This window comes from Acomys minous (assembly GCF_964271855.1).
Source record: "Acomys minous genome assembly, chromosome: 4".
Classification (NCBI taxonomy): domain Eukaryota; kingdom Metazoa; phylum Chordata; class Mammalia; order Rodentia; family Muridae; genus Acomys; species Acomys minous.
This window is the reverse complement of record NC_140486.1, coordinates 131,269,035-131,287,866: the sequence shown is the minus strand read 5'-3', so window position 1 is coordinate 131,287,866 and position 18,832 is coordinate 131,269,035. Positions and strand designations below refer to the sequence as shown.

Here is an 18,832-nt window from a genome sequence, read left to right as displayed (position 1 = left end):
CCTTTTCATAGAAAATGTGCCAATTTCTAGGACATATCTATCTCTTTACTTGTCCTTTCTTCAAGACAGTATTTTTTTTTTAAATAAAGTACTCTGGTTGCTAGATACAATTTATGTGCCTAAATAATTTCTAAATCCTTAACTTGAAGCACACAGAAGGATCATTTTGTGAGGAGACTTGGGTTCTGGTCCGGTTTCTGCCACATACTAACAGTACAACCCACTAAGCTTTTATTTGAGTTTATTTGAGTGGGTCAGGTGACAAGCAGAAGAAGGTGTCAGATTTCCTGGAACCGGTGTTCCAGATGTTTGCCAGCTACTATGAGGGTGCTGGGAAATGAACCTGGATCCCCTGCAAGATCAGCCAGTGCTCTTAACCACTGAGCAATGTCACCAGCTTCTCCTGCTGCTTTGTTTATATTTATATGCTTTTATTTAGAGGGAAATACTAATGTGCAATTGTGACATGGTAGCTTCTTCTAAACTTTGGGCATGGGCCCTGTCCCTTCCCTTTTCCAGAATTGCTAACCTAGCATATCCTCAGGGCTCAGGATAGGTCCACCCAAAGGAAGCTATATTTATCTGAAAGAGTTTAACAAGAGGAAAAAATGACTACCATCTCAGTGGAGGAGTTTCCCTCGTGCATTTATTCTGAAGGAGAGAATAGAGTTGACTAGGACATGCTTTTATGATCCGGTAAAAACTTTCACCGAGAGATAAGAGAAAGAGAAACGCAGATGCTCTGAAAGGGTAGGGGTGGGGGAAGAACTCATGAGGGTCATTCTCTGGAGCCCTGTGTCTTATGGAAAACAATCCTGGAGGGAAGAAAAGCGGGGAGACAACTCTGCCTGCCCACGGCTGGCAATTCTGGTTCAAGGGGCAACAGAAGCAGAAGTGGACGGGGGAGAGCAGCCTGTGTTGGTGGCTGTGTGTGGGACTTACATGTTAACACTAATTATGTTTTACTGCATGGATGCTTCCCTGTCACCCCTCCTCTGCTCTGTGGTCCTGGGCTTCTACAGCTGTGTTTAGCAGGTCCTCAAACTGCCTCTGTCTCCACCTCTGCAGGGCGTCATCCTGCTATTCTGTGTCTTGGAAGTGGGGCAGGCTGGGAGATAACGGTTGCAGTGAAGGAGGCGGATGCTTGCACCGCATCTAGTGTCTTAGCAGAACTGGAAGACGCTGGTAGAATGTGCCCCCTTGGATTTCCCCCATAGCTGCAACTAATCACTGAGGGTAATAAATAACCTGCTCGAGTTTATACAGACAGTTCGGAATAGGGCCCAGTCTAGAACCCGGAAGCAAAGCCCACACAACCAAGTCGCCAACGATTTCACAGCATCTGCCACTTAACATGGAAAATACCTGGAGGTACTGGCAGGACCGCTCCTGACAGGCCTCCGACTTCACCATGGCCTGATCCATGTTCACCGAGGCTTTCTGGTAAACCTCTCGGGCTCTGCTCACGGTGAGAGTGGAGGACCAGGCACTCTTCTTCAGGAGCGGGGCATCCAGGTTGACTGGCATATTAGCGCAGGTGGAGCACTTGACGTCATTGCTACTCCGGGAGGCCTTCACCGCCTGCTCGCTGATGGTATTGTACGCTTCCATGAAGTACTGCGAAGCAGAGCGGTCGGGGCACCTGCCCATGGTCATCACACCCGAGGGCGTGTGGTAGAGGCACATGTCGCCATCCAGGTTGTCATCCGAGCTCCACCAGCTGGGAGAGGTCGGGGAGGCGTTTGAGGCGTTGGACCTGGCCTTGGACTCCGAACGCCTCTCCTTGCTCTTGCTGCGCTTGCCGTACCTCACAGTTTGCGACTCATCGGGGCTCGCCTTGCCCCCATTGACGCTGCCTTTGGATGGCCCCTCCAGGGAGTGGGACTTGGTGAAGAGCTTCTGGACCGAATGGACCAGGTGCCGGATGCGGCCGGGGCTATCGCTGCGATGCTCCACAGCGGTGCGCTTGTACTGTAGCGTGTGGTAGCCATCCCGGCTGAGGGGCAGCTGCCTCTCAAACTGGTCCAGCAGGTTGGAGGGGATGCGGTTCGCTTTGGTGGCCAGTGTGCGTGGCACCAGGGCACTCTCGTCTTTCAGCTCCTGCTGTGAGGTGTAGTGCCTGCGTGGGAAGGTGCTGCTGGCCAGCGGGTCGCTGAAGGGCCCCACACACTCGGCCTGGAAGGAATTCCTCTGGGTGTAGTAGGGATGGTCTGCGGGGTGGTGGTCCACTGGGCTCAGCAGGTAGGGCTTGTGGTCTGAGTGGTGTGACAGGGAGTCACAGGCTGACTCGCAGGTGATCCCATGGTGGTGGCTGCGGCTACCCGATAACCCTTTCATTGCTGGCTGGAAGCAATCGCAGGGGTCATGGGAACCCCGTTAAGTTCCAGACCCGTCTTGGGCAAAGACCTAGGGATGAAGAACAAGGTAAAGAGTTAGCTCTTCCCGTCAGAACGTAAATACCGCTCCTTTCCGTGACCATAAACCACCTCCGGGTTTTTGGTGGACTTCAGGCTCTTCCTAAAAGCAGCTTTCATGCATTATTGGAAAGGTCCCTCTCAGCATTGTAAGGTTGCAAGGGTAACTCCGGGACAAGACAGATTCTTGTGTACATGGCCCAGGCTGGAGCACCGATCCCTGACTCCACCTCTGAAGGATGGGACTACACTGAACAAATACCACCACACTGGGCTGAGATCGGCAAGTACCACCACACTGGGCTGAGATCGGCAAGTACCACCACACTGGGCTGAGATCGACAAGTACCACCACACTGGGTTGAGATCTTTTCCAAGTTCTGTGTCACAGTAACTGTTTTCCTTTCTGGTTCCAGTAGCTGGATGTATGTTTCCTTTGCTTTCCTTCTTTACATTACTTTTAATAGGGTATTTTATTATTATTATTTACTAGGTGTGGTTGTGGGAATTTCTATATCTATATCTGTATCTATATCTATATCCATAGCTATATCTTTCTCTATATATGATGCCAAGCTGAGGCCATAGGTATGGGATCCTCAGAGCTGGAGTGACAGGTGGTTGTGAGCTGCCCAAATCCAAAGCTGGGAATTGAACTAAGAGGAGTAGTCACAAGTACCCAGCCTCTGGCCCCAATTTACACACTCATCATAGACTCAGCATACCTAAAGGGCTAGGTTTCTGTGCAAAGCATTTCCCAGTACCCGTGGCAGAAAATTAGTTGTGGTCTTGTGATTTTCATGGCATCCACTCCCTAGAACCCACAGGACTATTTGTTTCTGTCTTTCCCAGTTACAGTTCCTTGCAGCCTGGCTTAACGCTTTGTCACTTTTATATCTTCCTATCAATCAACAAGGTATTACTATAGGCACAGAGAAAGCATTCTATAAGTGGTGATTAAAAAAAAACCAAGATGAATAGAAGAAGAACATTAAATCTTTAGGGTATAACTTAGCATCTTCTGCCCATCACAACCCTCTGTCTGGAATTCTCTAGGAATACTTGTAGTACCCAAAGAAGCCTGCGTATTAGTCAGCTCAGATAGCAAGGCAAATCGATCGGAGATGTGGGGAAACTTGCCCATATATTTCTGTCCTCAGAGAGCCAAGTGCCCTGTTGTCATCTTTTCTTCTGGTTACCACAGTTTGGATCCTAAATAGCCCTAGAGGTCAGTGTGCTGAGGGCTTGGTTGCTGGCTGCAGTGCCACTGGTGGGTTGCGGAGACTGTGGTAGATGGAGCCTTCGGGGAGGAGGTTAGGTCATTGCGCAGACCGTGATCTAGGCTCCTTCCTGCTATTGCTTTTTAAATCCCTGGCCACTGTGGGATAAACAGGCTTCCTCCGCCATTTAATTTTGCCCTAATGTGCTGCTCCACCATAGGTCAAAGCTCCACAGGGCTAAGTGATCACCTCTCCAAGACCACAAGATGAAACACATCTTTTCTTTTATGAAGTTGATTTTCCCAGTTATTTTGCCACAAGGAAGGAGGGCTAACACACTGGTTTAAGGCTTTTGGCTAAATGTTCCCAAGAAAAAGGAGAACAGGCAGAGGAAAGGCTCTTGCCCTTGAGGATATGAATAGAAGGCTCTGGGCTTTATGCTCCACTGGGCCTGTAGGAGAGGCCGCCCTGTAGTTCCCACAGTGGGAGCTTACACTGAGTTCATCTCTGAGCTCAGGCTGCGCTGGAGATCTGGAGACAGGCTCCTGCAGGGACCCCTTTCTCTTTGGACTTTACCACAGTGTGCGTTTCAGGAGCTGACTGAGGTCATCCTGACAGATAGTTTAAACTTTTTTTTTTTAAACTCATACAGTTAAAAAAAAAAGTCATTTTGAGCATTGTTCTGGAGAGCCAACTCAAAAAATGGCACTTCAGATTTTCAAAAAGTGAAAGATAAATGGCTAGCAAACATATAGGGAAGGATACAATGCACACACCTATCCTCATGAAGAAAGACATGGACTTTAGACAGGTCAAAGCTTCCCAGGGGACACACAGCACGTGTGAGCTCCTGACAACACTGTCTACGTCTGTGTCCTGTGAAACCCACCTTCCTCATCTCCTTTTTCTATCTGGTGGTGCTCAGGACTGAGCCCAGTGTCTTGAACTTGTCAGGGAAGCAATGTCTCCCATTTCATGGCTTAGTAGTTCAAAACTGCTGGTAGGGAATTTTAACCACTGGCCTTTTAAGATTGCTCAGTCTGGTAAGCTATGGAGGCAGAGACTCACTTTATTCAGTGTCATATCCAGTGTAAATACTCGATCACTGAGAACACATGCGTGCAGAACTTCCCCAGGTGGTCCATGCCATGATGCAAGTAGTGTTTGCTCAGGGAAAACATGACAGTGTGGCCATACAGGGAGCCATTTCCCAGTGCTTCAGCAAGGCAAAAGACGGCAGGTGAGCTGCTGCCTTGTTTCTCTTATTCCTATTTCTGCCTTGCAATGGCCCCTGAGGTCCATGCCTGGAAGCCACAGTCTGGAAACCAAAGGATGTCTATGCAAAGATACTGTATCTGGGGGAGGGGAAGGGGCAGAGCGAAACAGAGAGAGAAAGAGACCTAATGATACCAAAAGGAATTCAAGACTCATGACAAACAAAGATTAAAAACAAGCCTATAAATATAATATTTTCTACTGAAGAGGTGCTGATAAGAAAGAAAAACCTGGGATAATCTTTTTTTTTTTATGAATCTATGATGATGGTAACAGTAGATGTTGGCAAGAAAGGACTTAGACGGGCTAAGTAGCGCTTTAGCAAGGTGATGGCGCAAGCTAACTTACGAGAAAGATTTTCTCTATTAGCCACGTATCACGGAAGGCAGTTTCGTTTGTCAAACATGGACTTAACAGAAAAAGACAGAGCTAAGGAAACAGCTAGGTGATAGAGCGCTAGCCTAGCAGGAGAGACACCTTATGTTCAGTTCTAGCATTGTGTTAAATAAATAAATGTAAACACATAGACAAAAGAGGGAGAGAGTCCTGGAAGGCTGTACCTACAGAACACGTTTTGGGACTACACGGAATTGGCTCCTGGCATGTAAATTAGCACGGCATCAGACTTCAGACTTGCTGTCGGCAGCAGCCATGCCCTGGGTAGATACTCTGTGTTAAATGGGATGTGAAATTGGCAAGAGCTGAAAGCATGGATTTGCTCTAAAATGTACAATATCGTTTCAATCAGGTGCTCCAACCATCTTAATACAGGAGCAACATTGTAAGGATTATGATAGCACAGGCAGAGAACCGCCAATGATGAGTTATGCTAAATGATGTAACTAATGATAATTTATGTAAATTAAGCATATACAGTATGGTATCTACTAAACTCTACACGGGCTATTTTCATCACAGTGACAAGCACCTAAACCTTCAAAGAGGCTAACGAATTTCCTCAGGCCTGAATACGTTAAGTCATTTTCTTGCTACTGTGTGAAGGAACACCAAACTGTTATTGATTTTTCTCCGTGTTAGTGGCTCTCAAACTGTGGGTCACGACCCCCGCAGGGGTCTCATATCAGGTACTTACACTGTGATTCATAACAATAGCAATATTACAGTTATGAGGCGGCAATGAGGTAATTTTATAATGGGGGGGAGGGCTCAACACAACATGAGGATCTGTTTTAAAGGGTCCCAGCGTTAGGACAGCGAGGACCACTGCTTTATGTAAATAAGGCCGTGATAACGGCACTGCACTATCATGAATGTTTCAAATTGCTTTTTTTTCTGGTCAAGGTCAAGAAGGTACCAGCTTGTACCTTTCTGTAGAATATCTTACTATACTGTCTTTTACCCTCTTGCCATTTAAAAAGGAAAATAGATCAACTTGTGTTTAGAAATTACAGCATCTCTGTAGCCCATTTTTAATTGGGTTATTTGGTTTGTTGGGGGTCTAATTTTCTCAACAGAGGAATCTGTAATGGTTGAGAACTGATCAGTGTCATTAGTCATCAGGGAAATGCAGATCAAAACAACTCTGAGATTTTATATCTGTCAGAATGGCTAAGATGAAAACTTAAGTGGCTGGCAGCCTAGGCTGGCGAGGATGTGGAGAAAGGGGAACACTTCTCCATTGCTGGTGGGAGTGCAAACTTGTACAACCATTTTGCAAACCAATTGGCGCTCTCTCAGAAAATTGGGAACAGCTCTACCATAAGACTCAGTTATACCACACCTGGGCGTATAACCAAGAGATGCTCCACCATACAACAAGGACACATGTTCATAGCGGCTTTATTTGTAATAGCCAGAATCTGGAAACAACCTAGATGTCCCTCAAATGAAGACTGGACAGAGAATGGACTGCGGTACATTTACACAATGGAATACTACTCAGCTATTAAAATTAAGGAAATAATGAAATTCTCAGGCAAATGGATAGACTGGAAAATATATCATCCTGAGTGTGGTGACCCCGACTCAGAAAGATGCACATGCTATATACTCATTTATAGGTTGATATTAACCATGAAGTGCAGGATAATCAATTCTATAATCCATGCCCTGCCTACAAGATGTACAGGGATAAAGATGGAGCAGAAGTTGTGGGAATGACCAAACAATGACTGGCCCAACTTGAGACCCATCCTATGAAAGAGAGCCAACCCCTGACACTTTTAACCATATTATGCTAGACTTGGAGCAGCAGGAGCCTAGCATAGCTGTCCTGTGAGAGACTTCCGGCCAGCAGCTGATGAAAACAGATGCAGAGACCCACAGCCAAACATTAGGCAGAGCTCAGGGAATCTTGTGGAACAGGGTGAGGAAGGGTTGAAGGATCCAGAGAGGTCAAGGGCACCATAAGAAAACATAGAGTCAACTAACCTGGGCCCATGGACGATCACAGAGACTGAACCACCAACCAAAGAGCATGTACAGGCTGGACCTAGGCCTCGTCCACATATGTAACAGATGTGTAGCTTCGTCAGCATGTGGGACCCCTACTGGAGCAGGGGCTGTCTCTGACTTTGCTGCCTGCCTGTGGACCCCATTCCCCTAACTGGACTGCCACTTCTAGCCTCAATAGGAGAAGATGTGCCTAATCCCACCGTATCTTGACATGGTGAGGTAGGTTGATATAGATGTGAGGCCTCCTCTTCTCTGAGGAGAAAGAGACGAGGGGCTGGGGCTGGGATGTGAGGTAAGAGTGAGGGGCTGGGAGGAGAGGAAGGAGAGAAAGCTGCGATTGGGCTGTAGAATAAATAAATATGTAAAGAAAGAAAGAAAGAAAGAAGAAAAGAAAGATGATTACAGCAGTGTGCTTGGCAACTTCCTGTTCAGCAGAGCAGATGATGCAACACTCTAATGTCACTGACCATGGATAGACAACTGTGGCTGACGCCTGCTCTGGAGTTCCTGAGTTCTTTTTCCTCACTCTTTTTCATGCCTTCCATTTCCGACACACCTTTCTCTCTGTGACTCCTGGCTAGTGACCTCCTAATCTATGTTTCTCAGTGGCATCGTGTACACCACTGTCTTCTACCTGTGGTGTGGCCCACAGCATCAGTATAAGGTGTCAACTGAGCGTTGCTCATGCATACAATTTAGGGCTTTCTGCTGCAAACCTGACCAGGGACACACAGAATCCTTCCTGGCTGACGGGGCTCTGCTCTGCTCTGCTCAGAGAGATGTGATCCAGCCATGAGAGAACGCGGCACACGACTCTCCTTATCTGATGCGTTCTTGAGGAAGGAGCTGCCAGTGGCTCCTTTCAATCGGCTGTAATGATTTCTGAAAATAGAAAGGTAAACTGCCTCCTTCGCCTCTCTCTCTCTGAGCAAAGGCTGTGGAAGTGTGGTCAACGTGTCTTCGAGAAGGTTTCTATGGCTACGGTGATTACGTCCAATTCTCCCTTGTTCACTATGACTTCAAATTTATCCTTTGTTGTTCTTTAGGCTCAATTTCTGCCATCAGATCATATGTCCTGATGCCTGGATTGGAGGATTTGTTGCTCTACTGGTGACTGGTGAGATGAGCTTACTGTGACAGGCACATTGTTTTGTTTTTTGAGCATCTGCACCTGGAAGCAGAAGCGCCTGTGCATAGAGGAGGAGTGAAGCAAGAACGTGACGAAGCTCTGAAGAAGGCAAATCCCCAGGTGGTCTGTGAGACCCAAGGAAACAAGCAAACCAAGCACACACAGGAGATGCTGACAGGGGAGAACGCCGCTGCCAAGCAGACGATTCCTCAGGTCACTTTGCCTTTGTTTAGAGATGCTTGCTTTGGTGTTTCTTTTACATGCAGAGAAGAGTCAACGGAAGGCCTCTCACCATCTTACTCAGCGAGGGCTGGCAGACAAGCTGTGTCACAAATGATGCAGGGTGGGGGTGGAGAGGATGGGGGGCTCCTGCCTGAAGGAACGGAGGACGTCATGCCCTGCTTTGGGAAGGCAGTGGGAAGAGGAACATCTTTGTGTTCTTACAGGGTCAAACTATCTTTTTGGCTTTCCTCCACCTGCCTGTGACTTTCTCATGCCAGATTACCGCAGTCAAGTAAGAAGAAATAAAAGATTCTCCCATCGAAAAGAACAACCCAGTCCTTGAGTAAGGACCATGATTCCTGGTGTCCTTTGATGCACACAGGGGACTCATCCTGAACAGTGTGATCTAATAGGAAACGGCAAGTGCGGTTTCTGCAAAAGCTCTCAAAAGGGAAGGGCATGCTCTGCTCCACCCACCACCTGACAGGCATGCAGACCTGAGGGCTGGTCAAGCAGTGACCTCATGACAGGATGTGAATACTGTAAAGTGAGTAAGCACGGGTGGGATACAAAATAAAGGTCTGGCCACAGTGGAGTGCCACATCAGCCTAGTGTTTTGTTTCCACAAGAGGAAAACAGATGTCTGTTTGGCTTGCACCCCTGTCCTGCTTCCTTGGGAGCCAATTTCTGAATGAGATTAAGAGTAGCCGAGGCCATGGAAGGTTTGTCATGATGCAGAGCTGCTGAGGCCCAGCCACAGAGGCCATGGAAGGTTTGTCACGATGCACAGCCATACATTGTGGTTGGCGGTACCCCACTGAAGATTTCCATAGGGTAGTGGCCTAATCGTATGTGTCCTAAAGATAAGGCAGTGGAAACGAAAAGGTCCGAGGAAGCCTGGTGATGTCCTGGCTAGCGAGGCAGTTCCCCAATTCCTGGTCTCTCTGCCAAATGGGGGTCTTCCTCTCACAGTCTGGGCACATCCTGTACATCTTTTAGAAACAACAAAATACTCAGTGTTGAGGATCCAGCTTTCTCTAGCAATCTTTTTTTCTATCTAATTACAACAAAACCCAGTTGTCTGAGCAGCCCCCAGGCCGGTGAACTGAAGAAGCCTCCTTTCTTTATCAGAAGCTAGCCCAACTTATTTCATTGCGGTAACAAAAAATGGAATTGTATACTCAAAGGCATGCAGATATTAGTGGAGCACGTTGGAGTACACAGCATATGAAATACTCCAATTACATTATTCAAAGCCCAGTGCTGAGCCATTTTATACATACAGAATGTACCTTGGCTTCTATTAGCATTAATTGCTATCCTACCCACCTGCGGTTTGGTTTTGTTTGTGAATACTTTGAATCAGGGGCATTTCTCTCTCAAAAAGATTTGGTATTGTGTACAAAGAACAAAACAAACAACTGAAGTCTTCTCCAATTTAGTCACAGTAGGCAGCACATCATTGTCGCCTCACAAAGCTTGGGAAAGGCAGTTTTGAAATAGCTTTAGCGAATCAATGGCAGGGCTGAGCCCGTGAGAAAGGCTGGTGGGCCACGGTTAATACTGCTACGGACTCGCTGTTGGGGCAAAACACTGAGCTTAGGAGATGATTTTATGTGGAGATGACTGAGGTGGCAAATTGTAATATGCCATGTTTATTTGGGATAGACAGAGGTAGGCGGTGGCTGTCTTTCCTCTGAGGGAGCTGGGGGTACACTCCCTGTGGGACTGTTTTCACTGGTTGTCCAGGGCAAGGCGCATTGTCTCAGCTAGGCCTGTTGTGAATGGATGACCTGGGACTGAGCCAAGAGAATGTGACCGCCCTCCTCGTGTCAGTTAATGGTCTTTTCAGAGGAACTGTGAAGGGAGCAGGGACGGGAACAGCTTATCTTCCGGGGTGCAGTGGCCTTCGGAATATTGACAGGGAAGACTAAAAAACCACCAAAATCTCCTTTAAAAAGTTGAGGAAAACTCTCGAGCTACCCCTTAATCAAGAGTAGACAAAGAAGGATGACAGATCAGAGCTGCCGAACGGGATAAAACGCCAGCTGTGATGCAGGACGGGAAAACTGGGAGCAACGGCAGCTAAAGCAGCAAACAACACAACTTGCAAAAAGCACTGGAAAACAGCCTGATAGAAACTGAGCTATTTTTGTCTGTATTTCTTATAACTAGCAAAAGAGTCTGGTGAGCACATTTTGGCATGATCTAGACAAGCTACTTCACAGTTAGGACACTCGAGCCCCTACATAACACACACACACACACACACACACACACACACCACATACATACACATATACCATATACAAACATACTACACATACACACACAAGCACACACACACACACACACACACACACACACATACACCACACGCATGCGTGCGTGCGCACACACACACAGAAGGAGAAAGTTTAGTGAGGATTCAGTCAAGAATCTATGTAACCAACAAGGACATTTGCTCAACCATGTTCATAGCAGCCTTACTCATAATAGCCAGAACCTGGAAACAGCCTAAATGTCCCTCATTCAAAGAATAGATAAAGAAACTGTGGTACATTTACACTATGGAATACTACTCAGCTATTAAAAACAAGGAAATCCTGAAATTTGCGGACAAATTGTGGACAAATGGATGGAACTAAAAATGATCATCCTGAGTGAGTTAACCCAGACCCAGAAGGACTCACATGGTACATACTCACTTATACTTGGATACTAGCCCAAAAGGGATGTCCCATGACAGTCTTCACTTACCAGGAGATTGGGATAGATGTGGGGACCTCCTATTGGGACTCTAGGTGACAGAGTATGGGAGAATGGGGAAATAGAAGGATTCAGAGGGTCCTAGAAACCCACAAGAAGAATATCATGATGAGTGAATCTGGACCCACCGGGGTCTGCTCAAACTACTGCACCAACCAAGGACAATACATGCAGTAAACATTGAACCCCTACTCAGATCTAGCCAATGGACAGGACATTCTCCACAGTTGAGTGGAGAGTGGGGACTGACTCTGACATGAACTCTGGTGCCCCATATTTGACCACTTCCCCTTGGTGGGGAGGCCTGGTGGCACTCAGAGAAAGGACAAGCAGGCTACCAAGATGAGACTTGATAGGCTGTGACCATATGGTGGGGGAGGAGGTCCCCTTCTGTCACAGACCTAGGGGATGGGAATAGGGTGAAAGTGGGAGGGAGGAATGGGAGGATACAAGTGAGGAGATAACAATTGAGATGTAATCTGAATAAATTAAATAAATAAATTTTAAAAAGGAACAAAAAATCTATGTAGCTTTGGAAATAGATAAAAGAAAAAAAATAGTCTCCAAAATCTGTTTGGTCCAGGCAGTCAGTTCCTGGCCCAGGGTGGCTGAGAACTTGTAGTAGTTTGTGGCAGAAACACAGTAGCCCAGAGAAGCTTATGTATGTATACACATAAAGGGAACCACTCTTCAAAGTTGGGGTGAGCACAGCTGACCAGAACCACTGTGAGGGATCTGTGTCCAAGTGGACATAACGGGTGTCCACAGCATCAACCCCACCAGGGTTGGCGTCACACAACCTTATTTACTGAGTGTGACAGATTATACATGCACCTGCAGGTTTTATATCCACTCTTGGAAGTGCTTGTTGGTGCTTCCTCCGACGTGAGAAGAGCAGTCTCTCTAAGCATCTGACACACTCAGCAGCCTTTCCAAGTGTCTAACACACTCGTTTTCCTCTGGCGAGCTCAGCGTCCCTGGCAACTCCCGTGGTTAATGTTAGTGGGATCAGACTTTTGACTCCCCAGATCCTTCCTTCTTTTCCCACCACTGGGTAATTTTTAAAGTGCTCCCCTTTTAATCACTGTTTTCAACATCTAAACTTCCCCTCCAACACTTTTTTTCCATCTTGGCACCAATTTCTCTTTTCTTGAGAATTCCTACACCCAATCTTTTTTTATTTTTATTTTTTGAGGTTATTTCATGATTCCTTATTATTTATTTTATTTTTATTTTAAAAATATATTTTATTAATTTATTCATATTACATCTCAATGGTTATCCCATCCCTTGTATCCTCCCATTCCTCCCTCCCTCCCATTTTCCCCTTACTCCCCTTCCCTATGACTGTGTCTGAGGGGGACCTCCTCCCCCTGTATATGCTCATAGGGTATCAAGTCTCTTTTTGGTAGCCTGCTATCCTTCCTCTGAGTGCCACCAGGCCTCCCCATCAAGGGGACGTGGTCAAATATGGGGCACCAGAGTTCGTGTGGAAGTCAGACCCCACTCTCCACTCAACTGTGAAGAATGTCCTGTCCATTGGCTAGATCTGGGTAGGGGTTTTGAAGTTTAGTGCATGTATTGTCCTTGGCTGGTGCCATAGTTTGAGCAGAACCCCTGGGCCCAGATCCTCCCCTCATGATGTTCCTCTCCTACACCCAATCATAAAGTTTAAATGGACAAAACTCATCTCCACTAAACACTAGACGTGCATGCGTGGGTAGACAAGGATTTCATGTCTGTATTAAAGTCCAAGGGTCAAAGTTTTGACAGACAGAATGAGCCAGCGAGGCATAACTCCTTATGTCCCTAAGTCTGTATGCCCATATGTTGCTTCAGGGTTTGGTATAGAGCCACATCAAGTCAATACAAATAAACCAATTATTTATTAAGGAACTATTATTCTCACAATGCACACTGAGAACTATAAGAGGAATTGAGGATTCTTAACACAGCATTTTCAACTTTCCCTCCGCCATTTTTTCCTCATGTTCCTCCTACTCCTGTTCTGTCTCTGCCAGTTCTCAAGAGAGCTTCTTCTTCTCCTCCGCTCTCTCATTTTCTCTAGTCTTCTCAGCTCGAGAGACACAGCAGATCAAACATGCTGCCATCTCCTCTGCTCTGTGATGTACTTTATATATTGTGATGCACAATATATAAATCAAAGGACGATGTCACCATATTTCTGTCCTTCCCACACAGAGGCTGCTGAGCATCCCTGGGGATAGGACTGGTGCAGAGTCTCAACTCTCTTCTCAAAGCCTAGTAGAAGTGCTACCCTGAATCTCTTTTACAGCTCCTCTGAGTCCTTGAACCTACTCCCTCCTTGTTTGTAAGGACTTGGTTGAAAAATAACCAACAAAAGCTAACTGAGTAAAAAAGGAACGGGGTCTGTGCCCCTTGTAATCATCTACCAAATTAACATTTTGAGCGATATGTCAGCACATTCTGAACGTTTTAAATGTGTGATATCCATTAACTATTAAATAATCCTATATGGTAGGAAGCCTAGAATGCCATATACACCCAAGGAGGGTATATTCTAAGACCCTTGATAGATGTCTGAAACTTTTGATAGCATTGAACCCTCTATTGGCTGTGGTTTCTTCTATACAGACTTGTGTTTAAGTTTAACTTACAAGTCAGGAACAATATGAAACTAACAACCATAAAATATTGTGGTTATTAGTAACCTCAGCATATGATTTTCCCCTCTTTCCTTATTATGCCAATAACTTTCACTTTCTCACCTAAAGGAAACACTTATCTCCCTCTCTTTGGCATAGCTGGCATATCTACATTGCCAGAATTATACTCTTGCCCTTTAGGGAATTACTAAAACCTGTAGAATAGGAATTTCTGTTATTATATTCTAGGCTAACTCAAGACCCTCGGCAATGACTGAGACAGCCACTAAGTGGCTAACAGTCAGGGGTGTATGCAGCATGAATATGCGGCATGAAAGGATGATTCACACACGATGTGGATGAAGCAGGCAAGACACTTCAGCATCTCACTAGGGAAAGCAGACTCAGGACTTAAAACTCACCAACTATTTACTTCTAAAAACTCGACTCAGCGCTTCAGGTAACTGACGTTGGAGTAACTGAAATTGTAAAATGTGAAACTGTGTGTGCAGTGGTTTGAACGAAAACAGCTCCCACAGGCTCATAGAGAGTGGCACTATTAGGAAGTGTACACAGCCTTGATGGTGGAAGTGTGCTACTCGGAGGTGGGGTTTGAAGCTTCAGAAGCTCAAGGCAGGCCTCCTGGCTTCCCGTCTCTTCCTGACGCCCGAGGGTGCAGATGTAGAGCTCTCAGCTCCTTCTCCAGCGCCATGTCTGCCCATGCGCCGCCATGCTTCCTGCCATGAAGATAATGACTAAACCTCTGCACTGTGAGCAGCCCCGGTGAAACGCTTTCCTTTATAAGAGTTGCTGTGGCCGTGGTGTCTCTTCACAGCACTAGAACCCTAACTAAGGAAGTGTGTAAAGGGTGATTATTTGTGGGCTTTAGGTAAAAAAAAAAAAAAAAAAAGATTTCCAAGAGTTAAATGACTTACTCAAGACCATAAATTAGTAAGTTTTGAATGCATAATGCTTTCAACTAGTATGTTTTGACAACTGTTCTTATCACCTTTGACACACTCTCACACAGAGACGCACACAGACACAGACTTACAGATACACACACACACACACACACACACACACACACACACCCCACACACACACCCATACCCACACTCCCCCACACATACACACCCCCCCACACACCTACCCACCCCCCCCACACTCACACACAACACACACACACACACACACACACACACACACACACACACACAGTCTTTGCTAGCAGCAGGCATATTGTATGTTACTCATTCTTTGATTATGCCACCCTTTAAGTTCTAAAAATTCCCCTATAACCATAGAATATAACACCAGCCTTTCAATATGGTGCACAGTAGGCAAGTGCCATGGTCTGCCACCTGCCCTCCAGACAGCCTTATCTCCTGTCCCCTCAGCCTTTCTCATGCGCTGGCAGTGTTGCACTCCTTGCACCGCTCCCCAGGTGCTTGGTGTCTGTGCTGCATGCCCCTACAATACTCACTTTCATTCATCAAGCAAATTCCCGTTCCTCCTTCCGAGTGTAACCTCCCCCAGAAACATGACTTGGCTGAAGGAAACATGGAAATTATAGGCCCTATCTAATTTATCATGTTGGTGAAAATTAAAATGAAAAATCACACAGATGTGACAATCACAGGAAAATACAAGTCAGAATCCAATCAAGCCCCGAACAGTGTGGTACGTGCTGCACATGTAATGCGGCGAGTGAGAAGCTTCTGGAAGGGAGAAATCTGAAGATGCAAACGTTAAGGAGTACCAAGACATCTTAACGTAGAAATCTGACAGCAGCAGATGCTTCAGATGGTGAGGGCACTGTGGACACCTCTCCATATTTTCAAGACCCAGAGCCTTGTCTTTTGCCTGATTTTTTTTTAATGTTTCATTTTGTAGCCACAGCCTTGACTGGTTGGAATGTGCTGTGTAGACCAGACTGGCTTCAAGTTTGGGGTGATGCCCCTGCCTCTGCTTCCTCATGATAGGATTATAGGAATGCACAACCATGTTTGGCTATTCTGAAGGTTGGGGCTTCCATTTCTACCATTGATAAGGCATTGATGCTGCCACTGACACATTGGCCAGAGCCTCTGAGACCTACAAGCCTGACATTGGTTAGTCCTGCTGAGCTCCTTTGATAGAACTGCTCTTGGATGTTGAGCCACCGTGCTCCATGAAGGGCCTTCCCTAAATAGCTACACTTGCTTTTTATTTTTATTTTATTTTATTTTTCCTGTAGGGACATCAAACACCTCATCAAAAAAAAAAAATGGACTAGATTGAGGTGCATGGTGGAATCCCAACCAGGTTTTTAGTGTTAGCAGATCTGTGTTCTCAGCACCTGCCTTTCAACTTGGAGGTGCAGCACTCTTGCAGGACCAGGGTGTTTCCCGCCCAGCTACAGCGGGTTCCCTCAGCTTCAACACCATGAAGGTTATTGGGAAATTTATAAGAAAAAAAATAGCAGCATTTCCACTACTTTCCTACTTTTAGTCTAGCTGCACTGCATTTCGGTAAGCTCTTCTTGTTACTCTATTTGGCGACACAGACAGCCTACAAGCCACACAACCCTTTGTGGAAATGCATTACGTTAGAGCAGCAGGCCCATGCCTGTCTGGGTAGCTCGGTGTCCGTCAGCGCTAACTTGTGTCTTCCTCACTCAGGGAATCATCCCTGGGATGCGACAGGCTCTCCGACATGAGTGCGCATTAGAGTCGGACAGAGCACCCGTTAAGTACCCCGAGTGCTGGACCCGCTCTCACAGTTAGTGGGGTGCTTCTCGAGAACTGACGGACCTCGTGGCGAGATTTGCAGCGGCCTCCTGTCCACACGGCAGGGACTGGGCACCGCAGCAGTTTGGGCCGGGGAAGCATTTGTTGAATGTGCTACGCAGAACTAACACGTGCCTCTGTGTTTTCTTCCCTTCCCAGGCACTACCTCTCCTTTCATCAGGCCTCACCAAGGGCTCTGAGCTGTAAACTGTTTCCCTGCATGCACCACTCCCTCTGCAGACCATGCAGTTCTACGAGAAGTAGAAGGCCCTCACTGGAGCTGTTCCATAGGTAACACCCCCAATGCGGCACGTGCTCAGCAAGCATTAGCCAAACAAGTATGATTAGAAGCCTCCTTTTTCCTTATAAGGGGCTAGTTTCTAAGTAAAACAAGCATCATCATTCTAGAAAGAGTATTTTCTCTACAGGGGCCATGCAAGGCTGAGGTGTAGTGCTAACTGTTGAATATTGCGCAGCGGCTAATGAAGATGCCTGGAGCCTACTTTGCTCTCTCATCAGTCTACAGCCTCCCCCTCCCACGCCCCCCCTTGCGCGCCCCCCAGCAGCTGCCTGGAGGAGGCTCATTCATCCTCCTTTAGCCTCCTCAGCATTTACCCTCTCTGGCCACAATAGCAATGATTGAGGAAGCCAATGCAGAACATTTTCTGCATGTCTCTGAGAACAGGGACTTTTTGGCTCAAAGCTGGCTGCTAGTTTGGTTCTAGGGGATCCAGTGCCTCTTCTGACTTCCACAGGCTCCTAACATGCATATGATGCTCATGCAGACAACTCAGGCGCGCACACACACACACACACACACACACACACACACACACACACACACCACATTAAAGAGCATCATTTTCTCTCCCTACAAGTCTGCCAAGATGAACATCTAGTTAACAGGAGTGTGTGTTCATTTTCCTGCCTCATAAATGGGCAGCCTGCAATTACAGCAGAGATCTAAACACGAGTTGCCATGGCCAGCAGGAGTATCTGTCGTTGGGTGAGCACTGGGCATGCAAGTCAGCTGAAAAGCAGCTTCCAAGAGTAATAGGAGGGAGAGTGAAGGGTATTGCTTAGAGGAAAGCAGTGCATTTCCATGTTGATGAAACCTTTGCCTGCTTAGGAAATTAGTCACATGAGCCAAGTCTGGGCTGTCCTGACCCTACATCTTACTGTGCATGTGCTGGGGCAAGGCCTGCTGTGATTTTTACAAAATGGTCCCATCATCTATTTTAAGAAAGGTTAACTTTCCACACCTTTAGGTGAGGCAATTGCTTTCCAATTACTTAACAAGAGCTTTGTCTCAAGATTTACTTTTGCTTTGAACTTGAGAATTACTCTGGGTCAGTACAAGCATGCAAAACCCAAATTACAGCCAAATAGTAAAACAAATCCAATCAAAGAAGTTATAGAAAACCAACAGTTTTTAGGTATGAAAATGAACTTGGTAGGAACCCAGTGTCGAACCACCACAGTGGGAGTCACTGGAGCACTGTTCTTGAAACACCCGCTTCTGTTGCCAAGTTCATCAGAGACCTGAAGTCTAACTGGCAGCACAGCTTCTCTCTCCTGTGTGCTGTTGGGCAATTGCAGGTAACTCATCGTGGGTGGTATCTGACACTGTTGGTTTTTCTCATCAGATTCCACGCAGCTCCTCTCAAGGGCCTTTGCATTTCTCTTTTCTGTTTCCTGTCTCCCAGAGATAACATTTTAGCATCTTTTAAGCAGGACGTTAACAGAGAGCAGTCGTTTGCACGTTGTTCTGTCTTCTGTTCCAGAGGAGAATCTAGCCACTGGCCTAGAGCTCAGCTAGCATGGAGTACATCAGACAGGAGGAAGGGGAGACCCACAGCCCGCTGGCCCACCTCCAGGGCCCACAGATGAATTAGATCCATCTCCAAGACGTATAAGAGAGAAAGACTACACCTTTAGGGTATAGGAGGCTCCTTATGTGACTGGACTGTCTTGAAGACAAAGGAATTTA

At 46.5% G+C, this 18,832-nt stretch overlaps 1 protein-coding gene across 4 annotated transcripts in view; it reads right to left on the bottom strand.

Annotated features, from left to right (window-relative positions):
- The window catches only part of DLGAP1 (DLG associated protein 1), a gene marked incomplete at its 5' end in the record, with an annotated part of 765,236 nt that overhangs the window by 306,470 nt on the left and 439,934 nt on the right, over positions 1-18,832 (bottom strand). For all 4 annotated transcript variants that reach the window (XM_084779899.1, XM_084779898.1, XM_084779889.1 and 1 more), the window contains one exon: positions 1,366-2,406. In XM_084779899.1, the coding sequence (XP_084636025.1) occupies positions 1,366-2,337 (972 nt within the window). The remainder of the gene's footprint in view (positions 1-1,365; positions 2,407-18,832) is intronic.